The following is a 13,549-nucleotide window of genomic DNA, read 5'->3' as shown; positions in this document are numbered from 1 at the left end:
TTTTATTTATTGTTGCACATGGAAACATTTTCTAATACATGTTACCATGGCAACCCGGGTCTACAGGAGTGCAAAAAGGTGCATTGCAATCTCTGTTAAAAATGTTGGCACCCTCATTTCAGGTGCCTAAAATAATGCCACTTAATGGAAGTCAGATTGGTGCGCACCCGGGCCTGGTGCCGTCAGTACTCACAAGCAGCTCTCAAAACAATGGCCCTTGTCTCATGTATTTCCACCCACCCGTTGACAGGTGCACTGAGAGCAACTGAAATGTACACAGCCTTGTATTCACTTTTAGTTCTTCCTATGTTATTTTGACAACACATGACTATAGGTTCACTTGAGTCAAATTACCTTTTTGAAATGTCTTCATTTTTTTATTTCTTCTTCTTTTTTACTATTTTTATACAGGATGTTAACAAAACGGCAAATGACCTGCCTTGCTCTTATCCTCTGCTCTGATACTAAGCAACTCTTTTCTAAACCCTCTCCTTATCTACTTTCTCTTTGGTCTTCTTTTAGGCCTACTGCATTAGGGTCTATTTAACAAAAGAGAACATTTTTTCTTTTACGTTACCTTGAGAATCTGCATCTGTTACTTCATTTCTTTCTTCTCCCCATTTATTTTTTGCTGAAACTCAAAGAACCAGCACTAGGCCCCGTAATAAGATCAAATGATTAATATTGGCTTGTTCTGAACAGGCGCCCTCCTCCGGCTCCACGTCGCCCCCAGTGGTGACTGCTGACGCCTGCGCACTGGATCCCACCTCACGATGCCTCCCGGACAATAACTGCTCAGTGTTGTTACTGATTTCAACTAGAAGTGAACAAATGTGTGTTTTGATTTATAATATTTTTGCATGTTATGTACATAAGCTATCTAAAAATATACTTTTAGTTAATTTAACACAAATTACTATACAATCATTTAAGCCAAAATGAGAAGCTAGATATGTTTTATCTCTAGATGTGCCAAAGTAATGCATTTAATGTACATTTCTATAAATGTGCAGAATATTTTGCATCAGGGAAAATCTGTAAATAAAGGGTTTTTTATTACATTTTTTCTTTTGCTACAAGTTTAAATGTTTATATGAAAATCTAGGTAAAATAAAGACAGAAGAAGTTAGCTGCTTAAATAATTAATGCAGTGCGCTGTCTTTGCCACTGTATTTAAAGGTCCAATATTACACAAAATGGTTTCTTGGGAGCTTTAAACCATGTTAGAATGTTGTTACCTCATTAAAAATATACCTGGAGTTGTGATTTATTTCATTCACACTCTTGAGTATTCCTGCATTAGCCTATTAATCGGTGTACATCCTTAAAGCTCAAAACGCTCTATTCTACCTTGAAATGGCATTTAGTGATTATTTTCATGTTAACCGCTCCTTTTACCTTTTGTTCACTAGAGATGGGCAATTATAGGACTAAAATTATCCAAATGATTCTAATTAAAGTGTATTGAGTTTAAAACCACATTGGAGCACTTCCTGTATTACAACATGACATCACATAGAGGAATAGAGTGTTTTCTGTTTGAGAGAAGAACTCATTATGCAAGGTCCGTGTTCTAAATGTGTGAATGAAACACGCTCAACTCCAGGTATGTTTGTGATGAGGAAACAACAACATAGATCAGTAAATAGCGTAATATGAGTCCTTTAAATAAGATGACAACATGGTTATGCAATATTGTGCAAAGGTTTTTTGATTCAACTAGACTTCTATAAGTTTTTGTGAATCATTGGTTCAATTCATTGACAAACTTCCACATTAGTGTATAATTACTTCTAAAATACTATACTGTATAATTTCCCTTATAAAAAATTTCACAGTGGCATACAGCATTAATAATTTCAAGTACAAAAAATAAAAAATAAAATCCCAAAACTCGCTGAATGTCTTTAGAAAAAGTCTTAAGCCTTTGCGCGTACGTTCTTTTTGTCATCAAACAGTTTTTTCAGAGTGTAAATTTGAGCAGTGGCGACTCCCAGCATCACAAGCAATGTCAGACAGGACCAGAAGGACACCCGCCATAAGTTATCCTCCAGGAGATAACGATCCCTGGCCTCAAATGCACGGAGAGCAGCCTGCACCAGCCTGGTCCTGTCAAAATGTCTGCGGATTGTGTCCAAACTGGTCTGGAGGAGAGAACAAGATAAAAGTGAATACATGATTATTTCTCACCAAGGCAGCAGCAAGCTGGTTTATATTATTGCCTTTAAAGGTGCATTGTGTAACTTTTTTGGTGGAGAGCCCATCACCTGCTTGTTTCTATGGATATGTCACTGAAATGTTCCACAGTATGACATTAAACAGAGCTACCTTATATTTATGAAATTGCAGGTGGTTTTATAGCGCAAAAATATCTAGAAAAACAGGTATTCTCACTGAGTGGGTTTGCCTCTCCACAGATCTGACCTGTAACTTGGTCTGGTTTGGTCTCCATGGTGATAGAAAGGTTAAATACCATACTGTAAATCATTCCAAAGCAATAACATCTCCATTGCAGACCCTTCACAAGAAAAGTAACAATGCACCTTTAAGGACATGAGATCTTGAAATACAACATATTGGTATTACAGTTGCAAAAATGTACTCAAGTAAAAGTGTAAAAAAAAAAAGTTACAGTATCACATGAAAAAATCTACCTAAGTGAAAGTATTAAGTACCTGTTTAAAAACATACTTGGTATTTTGCAGAGATTTTTAGAACAATTAATAGAATGTAGCAATTCTGATAAAGAATTTAGCTGATTTTAAGATATTCAATTGATTTCTTCTAGCTGTTTTTGTGTATTTGGTTTGCTCAAAGTTGAGACAAACTCTTTTAAAAAGTGTGCTAAAAAGGTCTCAGTACTAAGGTCTATGTACTTTTTACTTTTCAGTCCAGATCTAAAATGTAGTGGAGTAGAAAGTACAGATGCATGTTCTCAGTGTAGTAAAGTAAAAGTAAAAAGTATCCGCAGTAAAATTTACTTAAGTAAAGTATAGATACCTAAAATTTGTACTTAAGTATTGCACTTCGTTACTTTCCACCATTGTTGCAAACATATCAGCTATTACTAATCTTCCACACCATTCCCATAAAAATTAACTATTTGACACAAAATATCTTTTTTTTTTCATAATTCTGAAACCCATGAACGGTTATATGAGTGTAGATAAGTTCTTTCTCACTCTGATGTCCTGAAGCTTGTACTCGAGCAGATTGTCCTCGTCCATCTCGTCCCACTCCTCCTGTCTCGTGTCACTCTGAGCATTAAGCACCACTTCAAAGTAAACCATCTTCAGGGACATTTTACTGAAGCTGTTGTCAAAGCACATGCGGTAGTCCCCATCCTCTGTGGGGTCCACCCTGCACAGAGAGGGCACAGTGAGTCTAGAGTAAATAAACACGGATTTGGAGAGGTTAAAGGTCAAACGCACATGTGGAGGCCGTCGGATTTCCTGAAGTCAGAGACCAGTCGGTGTCCACTGGGGGAGATCAGGGAGAAGCCTACGTCCAGGCCTGACCCAGCAATTACCTATTTGTACAAGAGCATTACCATTTTGTTGTATGACATATTTTGAAATTTGGTTTAACTTTTTGGCTGTGGTACATAAACATAGAGTACAGTGAAGTTAGAAGACACCAACAGTAATATCAGGTGCAGAGATCAACCGATATGTTTTTTTTTTTTTTTTTTCCCATGGCCGATGCCAATTAGCCTGATTCATCAGATCTGATCTGATGATAGAATTCATTCGCTTGACAGTAGGCAGGTACTTTACATAGATGGATTAAAAGAAGGACAGTTAGACTGTCTAATCAGACAAATTTAGTTCAAATTCCCTGTAAGAAGATAACATTCAGTCCTACTGAAACTAATCAGAAACTTGCTGTGCTCAATGTCAGATCTTTATGTAACAAATCATCTAATTCATGATTTTATTTCTTCTTTTAATCTTGACTTTATGTTTTTAACTGACACATGGCTTGACAAAAACACAGGTCATGCAGTGTTAGTGGAATCAACCCCTCCCAACTTCAAATTTGAATCTGAAACACGAGCAAATAAAAAAGGTGGAGGAGTGTGTGCATTTTTTAGAGATCATTTGGTTACACACAGGTTGTCATTTGGGGTGTTTTCATCATTTGAGTATGTTTCCTTCAAAATGGAGCTAAAAACAATCACCGTCCATACTCTACATCGTCATATACAAACCTCCTCAGCACTGTCAAAGTTTTATTGATGATTTTACTGAGATGCTTTCAGTTGTTTGCACAGACTTTTGATGGTTTAGTCATTACAGGTTGATTTTAAATGTACATGTGGATAATGTGTGTGACAAAAAATGCCAAAGAGCTTAGTGTTGTCCTTGAAACTTTTGGACTGACTCAGCATGTCAGTGAGCCCACTCACAACAGAGGGCACACTCTGGACCTGCTCATTACAAAGGGTGTAAATATTTCAAATGTCAGTGTGGTTGATGTTGCTCTGTCTGATCATTTCTGTGTCTTCTTTGACCTGTCTGTTATTCCCAAACCACCGGCTGCTCCTACAGTTGTTCGAAGAAGACACATAAATGATAACACAGGTGCACTGTTCATGGAAATGATACATTTTGAAATTGCCTCATGTTCTAATGTTGATGATGTGTTGAACTCTGTGACTTTGAGTGTTTTGAATGTTCTGGATGCCATCGCCCCGATAAAGGTTAAAATGGTTAAAGATAGGCAAAAAGCTCCGTGGAGGAATGATGACTCAGTCAGAGCACAGAAAAGGGAGTGCCGGAAGGCTGAGCGGAAATGGCGCAAGTCAAACCTCCAGGTTCATTATGAGATTTACAGAGGAACAATGCATATGTACAACTACACTTTGAGTAAAACAAGAGAGAAGTATTTTTCGGACATTATTGGTAATTGCAGTAACAACTCTCGTGTCCTGTTTGCAACAGTGAACAGATTAACAAACCCTCCAGCTCCACTGCCACTAGAACTAATTTCCACATCTAAATGTAATGAGTTTGCAGTTTTCTTTAATGACAAAGTTCAGGGCATCAAAAATGCCATCAATTCCACAACACAAATAACAAGCATGCAGCCACAGAGACACTTAGAGCTGAATCACTTTGCACCTGTAACTGACAAAACTGTTTTAGAGATCGTTACCAGTCTGAGTTCATCTACTTGCTGCCTGGACATGTTACCCACTAGATTTCTAAAGTCTGTCCTCAACAGTTTACTTTCACCACTCACTCACATAGTGAACATGTCACTTCAATCTGGAACATTCCCAAACGCGTTGAAAACTGCGGTCATTAAGCCTCTCCTAAAGAAGAGCAGTCTTGATGCCACAGTACTGAACAATTTCCGACCCATCTCAAATCTGCCGTTTTTTTGGCAAAGTCCTTGAAAAAGCTGTTTACCAACAGCTTACGAACTTTCTCCAAATGAACAACTCCTTTGATGTTTTCCAGTCAGGTTTTAGAGCCCACCACAGCACTGAGACTGCTCTTATCAAGGTGACAAATGACATCCGCCTGAACACTGATGCAGGCAAAGTCTCAGTCTTGATCCTGTTAGATCTGAGTGCTGCTTTTGACACTGTCGATCATGGGATCCTCTTACAGAGACTAGAGGACTGGGTGGGCATCTCTGGTTCTGTACTAAACTGGTTCAAGTCCTATCTAGAAGACAGGAAGTATTTTGTTGAAATTGGAAACTGTGTCTCAGATCACATGGCCCTGACCTGTGGGGTGCCTCAGGGGTCAATCCTGGGCCCCCTGTTGTTCAATCTCTACATGCTGCCATTAGGCCAGTTAATAAGCAGCAATAATGTGTCCTACCACAATTATGCAGATGACACTCAGATCTACGTCTCTCTGGCAGCAGGAGACTATGGACCAGTGGACTCACTTGGTCATTGCATCCAACAGATCAGTGTGTGGATGCAAAACAACTTTCTCCAGCTAAACTCTGACAAGACTGAAGTCATAGTGTTTGGTCCACAAAAAACAAAGGGACAGTGTCAGCAGTCACCTCCAGTCTCTCTCTCTAAAACCTTCAAATCAGGCAGGAAATCTAGGGGTAATAATGGACTCAGACTTGAACTTTAACAGCCACATCAAATCAATAACATCTGCAGCCTTTTACCATCTAAAAAACATAGCAAAAATCAAAGGTTTACTGTCTAAAGCAGACTTGGAGAAACTTATCCATGCGTTTGTCTCCAGTAGGTTAGACTACTGTAATGGTCTGCTCACTGGTCTCTCCAAACGAGCTGTGAGACGCTGCAGAACATCCAGAACGCTGCAGCTCGGGTCCTTACTCGAACTAGGAAGTACGAGCACATAAGTCCTGTGCTCAGGTCTCTGCACTGGCTTCCTGTGCCTCAGAGAATAGACTTTAAAGCAGCTCTGCTTGTGTACAAGTCTCTCCATGGCCGAGCACCAAAGTACATCTGTGACATGTTAGTGTCATATGAACCATCTCGCACTCTGAGGACCTCAGGGACCGGCCTCCTGCTGGTGCCCAGAGTCAGGACTAAACAAGGGGAGTCAGCGTTTCAGGTTCATGCAGCTAAAACCTGGAACAGTCTTCCTGAACATGTGAGACAGACTCTTCTGTGACACTGTTATATCCAGGCTCATTTCTGTTTAACTGTGCAAATAACTGAAAGGTTTTCATTCCGCACTCTTCTCTCCAATTTATGTCTCTCTTTTTTAATTTTAATCTTCATGATTATTTATGTTTTGATTTGTTTTTTATTATGATTTTAATGTATTTCTTATTCTGTAAAGCACTTTGAATTACTTTGTGTACAAATTGTGCTATACAAATAAACTTGCCTTGCCTGCTTTTTTAAATTTAACCAATCGCTGCTATTTGGTTGTGACGTATGTAATGTGCCGCTAACAGGGCTAACTGGTATATTAAGCTTTTCCCAAATCCCATAGGAAGAAGGGCAATAATGTCTTTCCCCTTACCCCTTGATAAAATTCACCAAACATTCTATTTGTTCCAGCTTTAAATCCTCGATCTCTGGAATTGTTTCCAACACAGAATGTGTGGCTCTTCACTGATTGGCTGGTGCCCAAACTCGTGCTTTTTGCAAACCGTATAGTGTATTCTGATTCCTGACCTAGTCTCTGGAGAGAAATGAAGTTGATCAGAGGCACTAGGTGGCGCCAGCCTGGCTAGATGCCAATACCGGTTGTTTAGATTCCAAAGAAACCAATGGCCGATAAGCTCTGCTGATATTTTTGGTCAGAAATGTAGATTTTTACCACAAACCTTCAAGAGAGCCATTTTGAGTAATTATCTATTTGCATTTAAGTGTTCAAGTAAAGTTTTGTGTGTATTGATAATATCAATAACAGATAAAGTGGTTAATCTCTAAATGGGTGCATTGACACTTCTATTTTTACCTCCGCCAAGGAGGTTATGTTTTTGCCGGCGTTTGTCTGTTTGTTTGTTTGTTTGTCTGTTTGTTTGTTTGTTTGTTTGTTTGTTTGTTTGTCTGTTAGCAACATAACTCAAAAAGTTATTGACTGATTTTGATGAAATTTTCAGGATTTGTTGGAAATGTGAAAAGGAACAACTGATTTCATTTTGGGGGTGATCCAGAAGAAATCCTGGATTCTGGATCACTTTGAAATTTTAGTTAACATTGTGGTAAATGGGGCCAAAAATTTTGTTTCTCAATATCTCGGTTAATTATTGACCAAACCCCATGAAATTTGACTCAGGGATGGACAATGGGATCCTCTTTCATATTCCAAAGGCTGATCTGGATCTGATCCACAAGACTGATTTTATCACAATTTATATAAAAAATGGGGGTAGTCCTTGGCGGAGGTCTGCGCTCTCTGAGTGCTTTTCTAGTTGTCCTTGTTTAAACCCTATTTTAGTCCTGATATAGACTTGGGCCTTGATCCTGGATCCTGGTCCTGGTGTAGACCTGGTTTAGTCCAAATGCGAAGTGTGTGCAATTGAAGTCAAACAGGGTAGTGAAAGTTGATTTAAAAAAAAAGGAAAATACTCAAGATAAATTAAATGCAGCTTGTTACAAATAATTGAAAGTTCCTTTTTTTTCTTTTTCTTTTTTATGGGATGCTTTTACTTTACTACTTCTCCTTTTACTGAAAAACTGAGTCAGAACATTCAAGTTCAAGCTGCCGTGTATCTGGTCTGTGGCTAGTGCAGTGTCAGAGCAGGAGGCCCACGCAGTCTCAGAGCATCTAGTGACTAAGAGAATGCACACAGGAAACGCTTTGTAGACTGGACTGTTTCTGTAAACCAAGATCACCACACAGGAGAGCAACTGTGATACAATATTATGTCTGTTTGAATCAGAGATAACTGCCAGAATATATGAATAGACAATGTAAACTACAGTAGGATTACACATGATACTACACCTTTACTAGCCTGAGCAAAGCATGAAGAAAAACTTTTTAACTTTTAATTTCATTACATTCAGGCTTATTTAATTAAGGGGTTAAAGGTCAGGGATGTATTATTGGTGCACTGCACAACTTTTCAGGTGGAAGGTCCATTGTACCTGTTTGTCTCCATGGCGATGTTATTGCTTTGCCTGAAATGTTCCATGGTATGACATCAAACATATCCATCTGGTACTTATTCTTTATGAGTGTTTCTATTGCTCAAAAATACAGTAATTCCTTCTGTGAATAGGAGTGACTCTCCACAGATCTGACTTGTAAGTAACATGGTGCTGTAACCTGCTTGTCTCCCTTGTGATAGGTAGATTTAATCTATACTGTGTAACATTTTAATATTTCCATGGAGACAAGCAGGTGGCAGACCTTCTCCTAGAAATGCTATGCAGTGCATGCAAGCAATAGCAGTAGTAGTAGTAGTAGTAGTAGTAGTAGTAGTAGTAGTAGTAGTAGTAGTAGTAGTAGTAGCAGCATGGTAAGGCTATGTTGTAAGGTAGAATATTTATTGCTGATTGTTACTATATCATTGCAAAATACACACTGTGGGGAGCTTTGCTTGCTGTTGTTGTTGTACTGTGGTATAGTTTTAACTTTCACTGTTTCTTATTGCAACAGAGTCAAGTGCATACAAACAGATTCAATATTGACATTAAAAGTAAAAACATTATGCAACCATTATTAATAATCTTTCATCACAAAAAGATATACTGTACTCAGAAACTCAGTGTTTGATCTTACAACAATGTTTTTCTAGTTGTCAAACATATCTGCAGTCTCAGTGGGAGCCTTATCTGTCTACACACTAGACCAAAGTTCAAAGCCACATTCTTATTCATAAACTTTTCAAAAAAAACATGAGCTTTTCAAAACTTTACACTAACGAGAAAGGTGATAGTAATGAAATACAACACGCTATAAACAGGTACAAGAGTGGCCTTACCTGATATTCAAAATCCATAGTGTCTCCTCTCTTCGTGGGCTGATAGAAGCACTCGGTTGAACCAGCGGGTAATATAAATGTAATTTCTATGTCTTGCTTTGGTCCCAGGCTCACAGTCATGTCTACGGAAAGAAACAACAGCAGCAAAAGTATCTCTGAAAACATGGTAACTCAAAAACTTCTTAATGCTTCACTACTCCATAAAGCTTTCAAACAGATAATACTTCCTTGTTTGGAGAAAATGAGTGGAGTCACTATCAGCACTGACCAATAGTGATACAGAGAAATAAAGGCGCATGCAAAGCTGTCAGTGTGTAAGAGTGTCACATGACCACGTGTTAGTCTGTACTACTGAGGCCTATGGATCCTCCAAGTAATGTCCCAACATACTAGTACATGTACTGCAGTTCTCATCTCCTCCAATAGAGGAAGCCCTAGTAACCAAGAGGTAACCAAGGAAACTACTGTATTACTAATGGGTATGCACTAAACCTGATTTCAATTGTCTATTTGCTTAGGACTGCACTGAAATGTGAAGATTTTTTTAACTGATCTATTTGTGGATTCGTTGTGAATATTCAGGTCACAATTTAAATGTTAATAATTAACATTTTAGAAGTAATATACTCTAAGTCATTTCAATGCAATATTATCATTCAAATCCAGATGTTTGGTTTCATAAAGCTCTTCACATATTAAATGATAAAAAGTATTAAAATTATATTAATAATATTTTTTCTTTAAAAGTATAAAACACTACTAAATTAGAAGCTCAGATGAAAAGTTAAATTTCAAATAAAGCCCTCAGATTGTAAGGTAATGAATTAAACATACTTGTCTGGCATCCCCGAATACACACTTCTCTGATACTTATAAATTTAAAAAATTAGCAGAGACTTATCTGGACTTCCCAAATAAAAATCATATGCAAACCAGTGGCAAAACATATTAAGTTATTTTAGGAGTAAAAAAACCCATAACAGGGATATTTTCACATACATTATAGAACTCAGCCTGAACACTTGTGCAAAAATATTTATATATTTATATATTGTTCTCCGTGTTTGCTATTTAAACTAAAACTTAAAAACTTTTGAACACACTCAGTCGATATTATAAGACATGCACCGTTCACTACTCTTCTCTCTGTCATATTACGTAACAAATCAAAGTTTCAGGCCCCTCCTGTCTCTGTCTTCACACGTATCACTCAAAAGCCCACCCATGTCTGTCACACTCACACTGTCTCTGCTCTGGTCTCACTGGAGGAGCATTTTGACATAGTGTGAGTGAACCTGCTGACACCATGACTCAGGAAGGTCTCAAGTGCCCCACGGTGTTCACAGTGGACAGTTACCACACAGCGCCCCCTCCTCTGCCCCCCCGACCCGGACGAAAACGCCACATCGGTACCACTCAGGTGCTGCTCTTCCTCCTGGTGAGTGTGGCTCTGAGTGGCATGGTCATCGAGGCCTGGCTCATCTACCGCCTCTACCACCCGTCTCCACCTGTGAGTATGAAAGCATAAGAAATCTTGTTATTAAATTGTGTATTTTATCAACCTTAGTTACACTTGTATTTGTGTAATATTAATTCAAAGAAACTGTTTTATAAATGCGTTGAGTTTAGTTCTGCTTAGTCACATCGAGAAAACTGCTGTGCTGTCATTACTTAAGTGAAAGTTTCCACTAAGACATGGTGAGATTCAATTTCAATTGTAAACCCTTTTGTCAACTTCAACGTGTATTGAATTACCATTTAAAGAATTTTCTGAATTGACGCTTCATTTTATCCATTTATGTATATTTCTTATAGACAAAGTTGTGCATTTTGAGATTCGTCCACATTTAAGAAAAAGAATGGCTATATGGTAAAACCAGGCCCAGTTACTTAAGGCTTTAGCATGATCTAAGGTTTCATGTTGAATTTTTGGTGAGTGGAAAGTTCCTTCAAAGGGCACATCTGGTCTGAAAAGCTTTAACTGTGCAATCACAAATGTCCCCGTTTGGTCTCATAAAGGAAGTGGTCTAGGACTCTAAACTATGAATATAACATAACACAAGTATAAAGCAGAATCTGTAGATGTCCTTAATAAAAAAAACAAACATATGCTTAATTAAATATCACCCCAATAAAAGTAGTTGATATTTGATACTTTGATACATGCAAACTTGCAAAAATCACCTCATCGCTTCATGGGCAGTACAAAGTGTATTATAATTTAGAAGCATGTCTTTGGGTTTAATGCAATACAAACCAAATGTTTTATATTTCTATTATTTCATTATTTATTCCCGATTTTAAAATTGAGATAAAGTAGCACCACTGATCACAAAACATTTATCATTATACGTTTTCTTCACAGACCGAAATTGCACTGCCTTCCGCCGCAAAGCTGATCAATGGTACGTCCTTTTACTCAAACTCTGTTGCATAAATATAATGGGCTGTAGGAGGGAAAAAAATTCACATTTTTTTGTATACACTAAGCAATTTGAACTGATTTTAATCAATGTCAGAGCAGGGACTGTTTGTCTTTCAAACAGAGGGAGGTCTTTATATTTTTATTCTTCTCATATACTATTATTAAAAAAAAAAAAGTAAACTGCCTTCAATTACGTTTGCACAGATATTTAATCTATTAGATGAATTGCCCTGTGCTCTGTTGTAGAAGCATCCGCACTCAGACCTTTACCCACCAAATGGCCCCGACTGGTGGAAGCTCCGTCCAAACCACTGGCCCATCTCACAGGTAAATGTTCAAACATATAAGAAAGCACCAATGATACTGAAAGTCATATTTATACTCTCATATTCATTCTGGTAGATGGTTTAGATGCTACAGCCCCTGCAAAAGACATCATGGCATGGAGTGAGATAGCAGACCCTCTCCTCTACAAAGTGAGCTACAAAGATGGCTCCCTCATCTTCCACGAAAATGGTTATTACTTCATTTACTCCAAAGTCACGTTCAATGTCGACATCCTTGTTCGTCACTCAATTGAACTGAAAACAAAATATTACCTTGGTAAAAAGACCATCACACTCCTGAAGTCCATGCAGACCACAGTTTCAAGACCTTCCAACAGTTTTCTGGCTGGAGTCTTCCACTTTTACAAAGACGATGCCATTTTTGTCAAAGTCGGTGATACTTCTCATGTTGCACATCACGATCCCACAGAAAATGTGTTTGGTGCTTACATGATCTGATGAAAATACTTGAAATGTAAGAAAGTAAAGATATACATTAGATTCAGACCCCTCATAATGATAGTTTAGCTTACAGAAAACTGTCTACTCTTGTTCCTGTAAGTCACAAACTGTGCATTGCTTAAAAATGTTTTACATCTCAGGGTTACTCTAATATATTCTAGTTTTCTAGATAGTCTTATAACCTTTAATTGCTAAGTTTTCTAAATATTATCCACCCACAGAAATAGTGACATTGTCTTTTATTAAAAAAAATAAAATAAAAAAAAAACAAACAAAAAAAGCATGCTTGCACAGTTTCTTACAGTAAAACATGGAGTTATGTTACTTTTGTTTATTTATAACTGTATGTACGAGGATACTCTTCTGTAAACATGGCTTTATCAGCAGACTTTAAAAGTGCACTGAGCAACTTTGCTGGTAGAGGGTTCGCTACCTACTTGTCTCTATGGAGATGTTTTTGCTTGGCCTGGAATGTTCCATGATATGACATTAAATATGTCCATCTAGAATTGATTTATTACGGGTGCTTGACTGTTCAAAAATACAATAATTCCTTCTGTGAATAGGGGCAAGTGTTACGGCTCCACAGATCTGTATTGTAATGTAGTGTAGTGCTGTACTTCTTGTCTCTCTTCTGAAAGGTCGGTTTAGTCTATACTGTGGAACATTCTAGACAAATGTTATGCAGTGTACCTTTAAAGCAGGCTGTGCTGATGTTTTGGGGTGCGGATTCCTGAAAGACAGAGCTAATAATAATTTTCTCTTTCTTTTATTACTTATTTCTGATATTGATGCACTTTAATGCAATCACTGTGCTGTTACGATTTCTATGTAATATGTTGAAAATTGCCCGGGTGTTATATACAAATGTGTAATAAAGATGTAAAAGTGTGGGGCAAGAGTAGTCTTTTCCAACCACCTGAAGTTGCTCTGGTGCACGGCGTTT

General features: G+C 37.8%; 3 protein-coding genes across 4 annotated transcripts in view; 2 read left to right on the top strand and 1 right to left on the bottom strand.

Annotated features, from left to right (window-relative positions):
• The window catches only part of dnm2a (dynamin 2a), a 27,678-nt gene extending 26,617 nt beyond the window's left edge, over positions 1-1,061 (top strand). The window contains exon 21 of the mRNA XM_055152828.1: positions 703-1,061. Within this exon, the coding sequence (XP_055008803.1) occupies positions 703-739 (37 nt within the window). The 3' untranslated portion in view covers positions 740-1,061. The remainder of the gene's footprint in view (positions 1-702) is intronic.
• On the bottom strand, positions 1,058-10,743 carry tmed1a (transmembrane p24 trafficking protein 1a). 2 transcript variants are annotated; one of them, XM_055152833.1, is made up of 5 exons: positions 10,632-10,743; positions 9,391-9,512; positions 3,432-3,529; positions 3,183-3,360; positions 1,058-2,144 (listed from the first exon to the last, which is right to left on the bottom strand). In XM_055152833.1, exons 1-5 carry the CDS (start codon positions 10,696-10,698, stop codon positions 1,920-1,922), a joined length of 690 nt encoding a protein of 229 aa, XP_055008808.1. In that variant the 5' UTR covers positions 10,699-10,743; the 3' UTR covers positions 1,058-1,919. The 2 variants fall into 2 exon arrangements, with proteins under 2 accessions (XP_055008808.1, XP_020790436.1); XM_020934777.2 differs by lacking the exon at positions 10,632-10,743 and having other exon boundaries at positions 1,060-2,144; positions 9,391-9,739.
• Positions 10,615-13,496, top strand: tnfsf14 (TNF superfamily member 14). Its single transcript, XM_020934917.2, has 4 exons — positions 10,615-10,900; positions 11,756-11,795; positions 12,062-12,142; positions 12,218-13,496. The coding sequence occupies exons 1-4, from the start codon at positions 10,697-10,699 to the stop codon at positions 12,598-12,600; spliced, it is 708 nt and encodes a 235-aa protein (XP_020790576.2). The 5' UTR covers positions 10,615-10,696; the 3' UTR covers positions 12,601-13,496.
• Positions 13,497-13,549: the final 53 nt, after the last annotated feature.

This window comes from Boleophthalmus pectinirostris, unplaced genomic scaffold, assembly GCF_026225935.1.
Source record: "Boleophthalmus pectinirostris isolate CB_2022bp ecotype Guang Dong unplaced genomic scaffold, ASM2622593v1 HiC_scaffold_17, whole genome shotgun sequence".
In the NCBI taxonomy this organism is placed as follows: Eukaryota; Metazoa; Chordata; class Actinopteri; order Gobiiformes; family Gobiidae; genus Boleophthalmus; species Boleophthalmus pectinirostris.
Note: the sequence above shows the minus strand (reverse complement) of the source record. Positions and strands in the feature narration are given on the sequence as shown.

Excerpts from the sequence above, each read along its gene's own strand:
- tnfsf14 (XM_020934917.2), top strand. The coding sequence starts at position 10,697 with ATGACTCAGGAAGGTCTCAAGTGCCCCACGGTGTTCACAGTGGACAGT. Across the intron at positions 11,796-12,061 it reads CGCCGCAAAGCTGATCAATG|AAGCATCCGCACTCAGACCT; the intron begins GTACGTCCTTTT and ends GCTCTGTTGTAG. Across the intron at positions 12,143-12,217 it reads ACCACTGGCCCATCTCACAG|ATGGTTTAGATGCTACAGCC; the intron begins GTAAATGTTCAA and ends TCATTCTGGTAG.
- tmed1a (XM_055152833.1), bottom strand. The coding sequence starts at position 10,698 with ATGGTGTCAGCAGGTTCACTCACACTATGTCAAAATGCTCCTCCAGTG. Across the intron at positions 9,513-10,631 it reads GAGACCAGAGCAGAGACAGT|ACATGACTGTGAGCCTGGGA; the intron begins GTGAGTGTGACA and ends TTCTTTCCGTAG. Across the intron at positions 3,361-3,431 it reads AAATCCGACGGCCTCCACAT|GGTGGACCCCACAGAGGATG; the intron begins GTGCGTTTGACC and ends CTCTCTGTGCAG.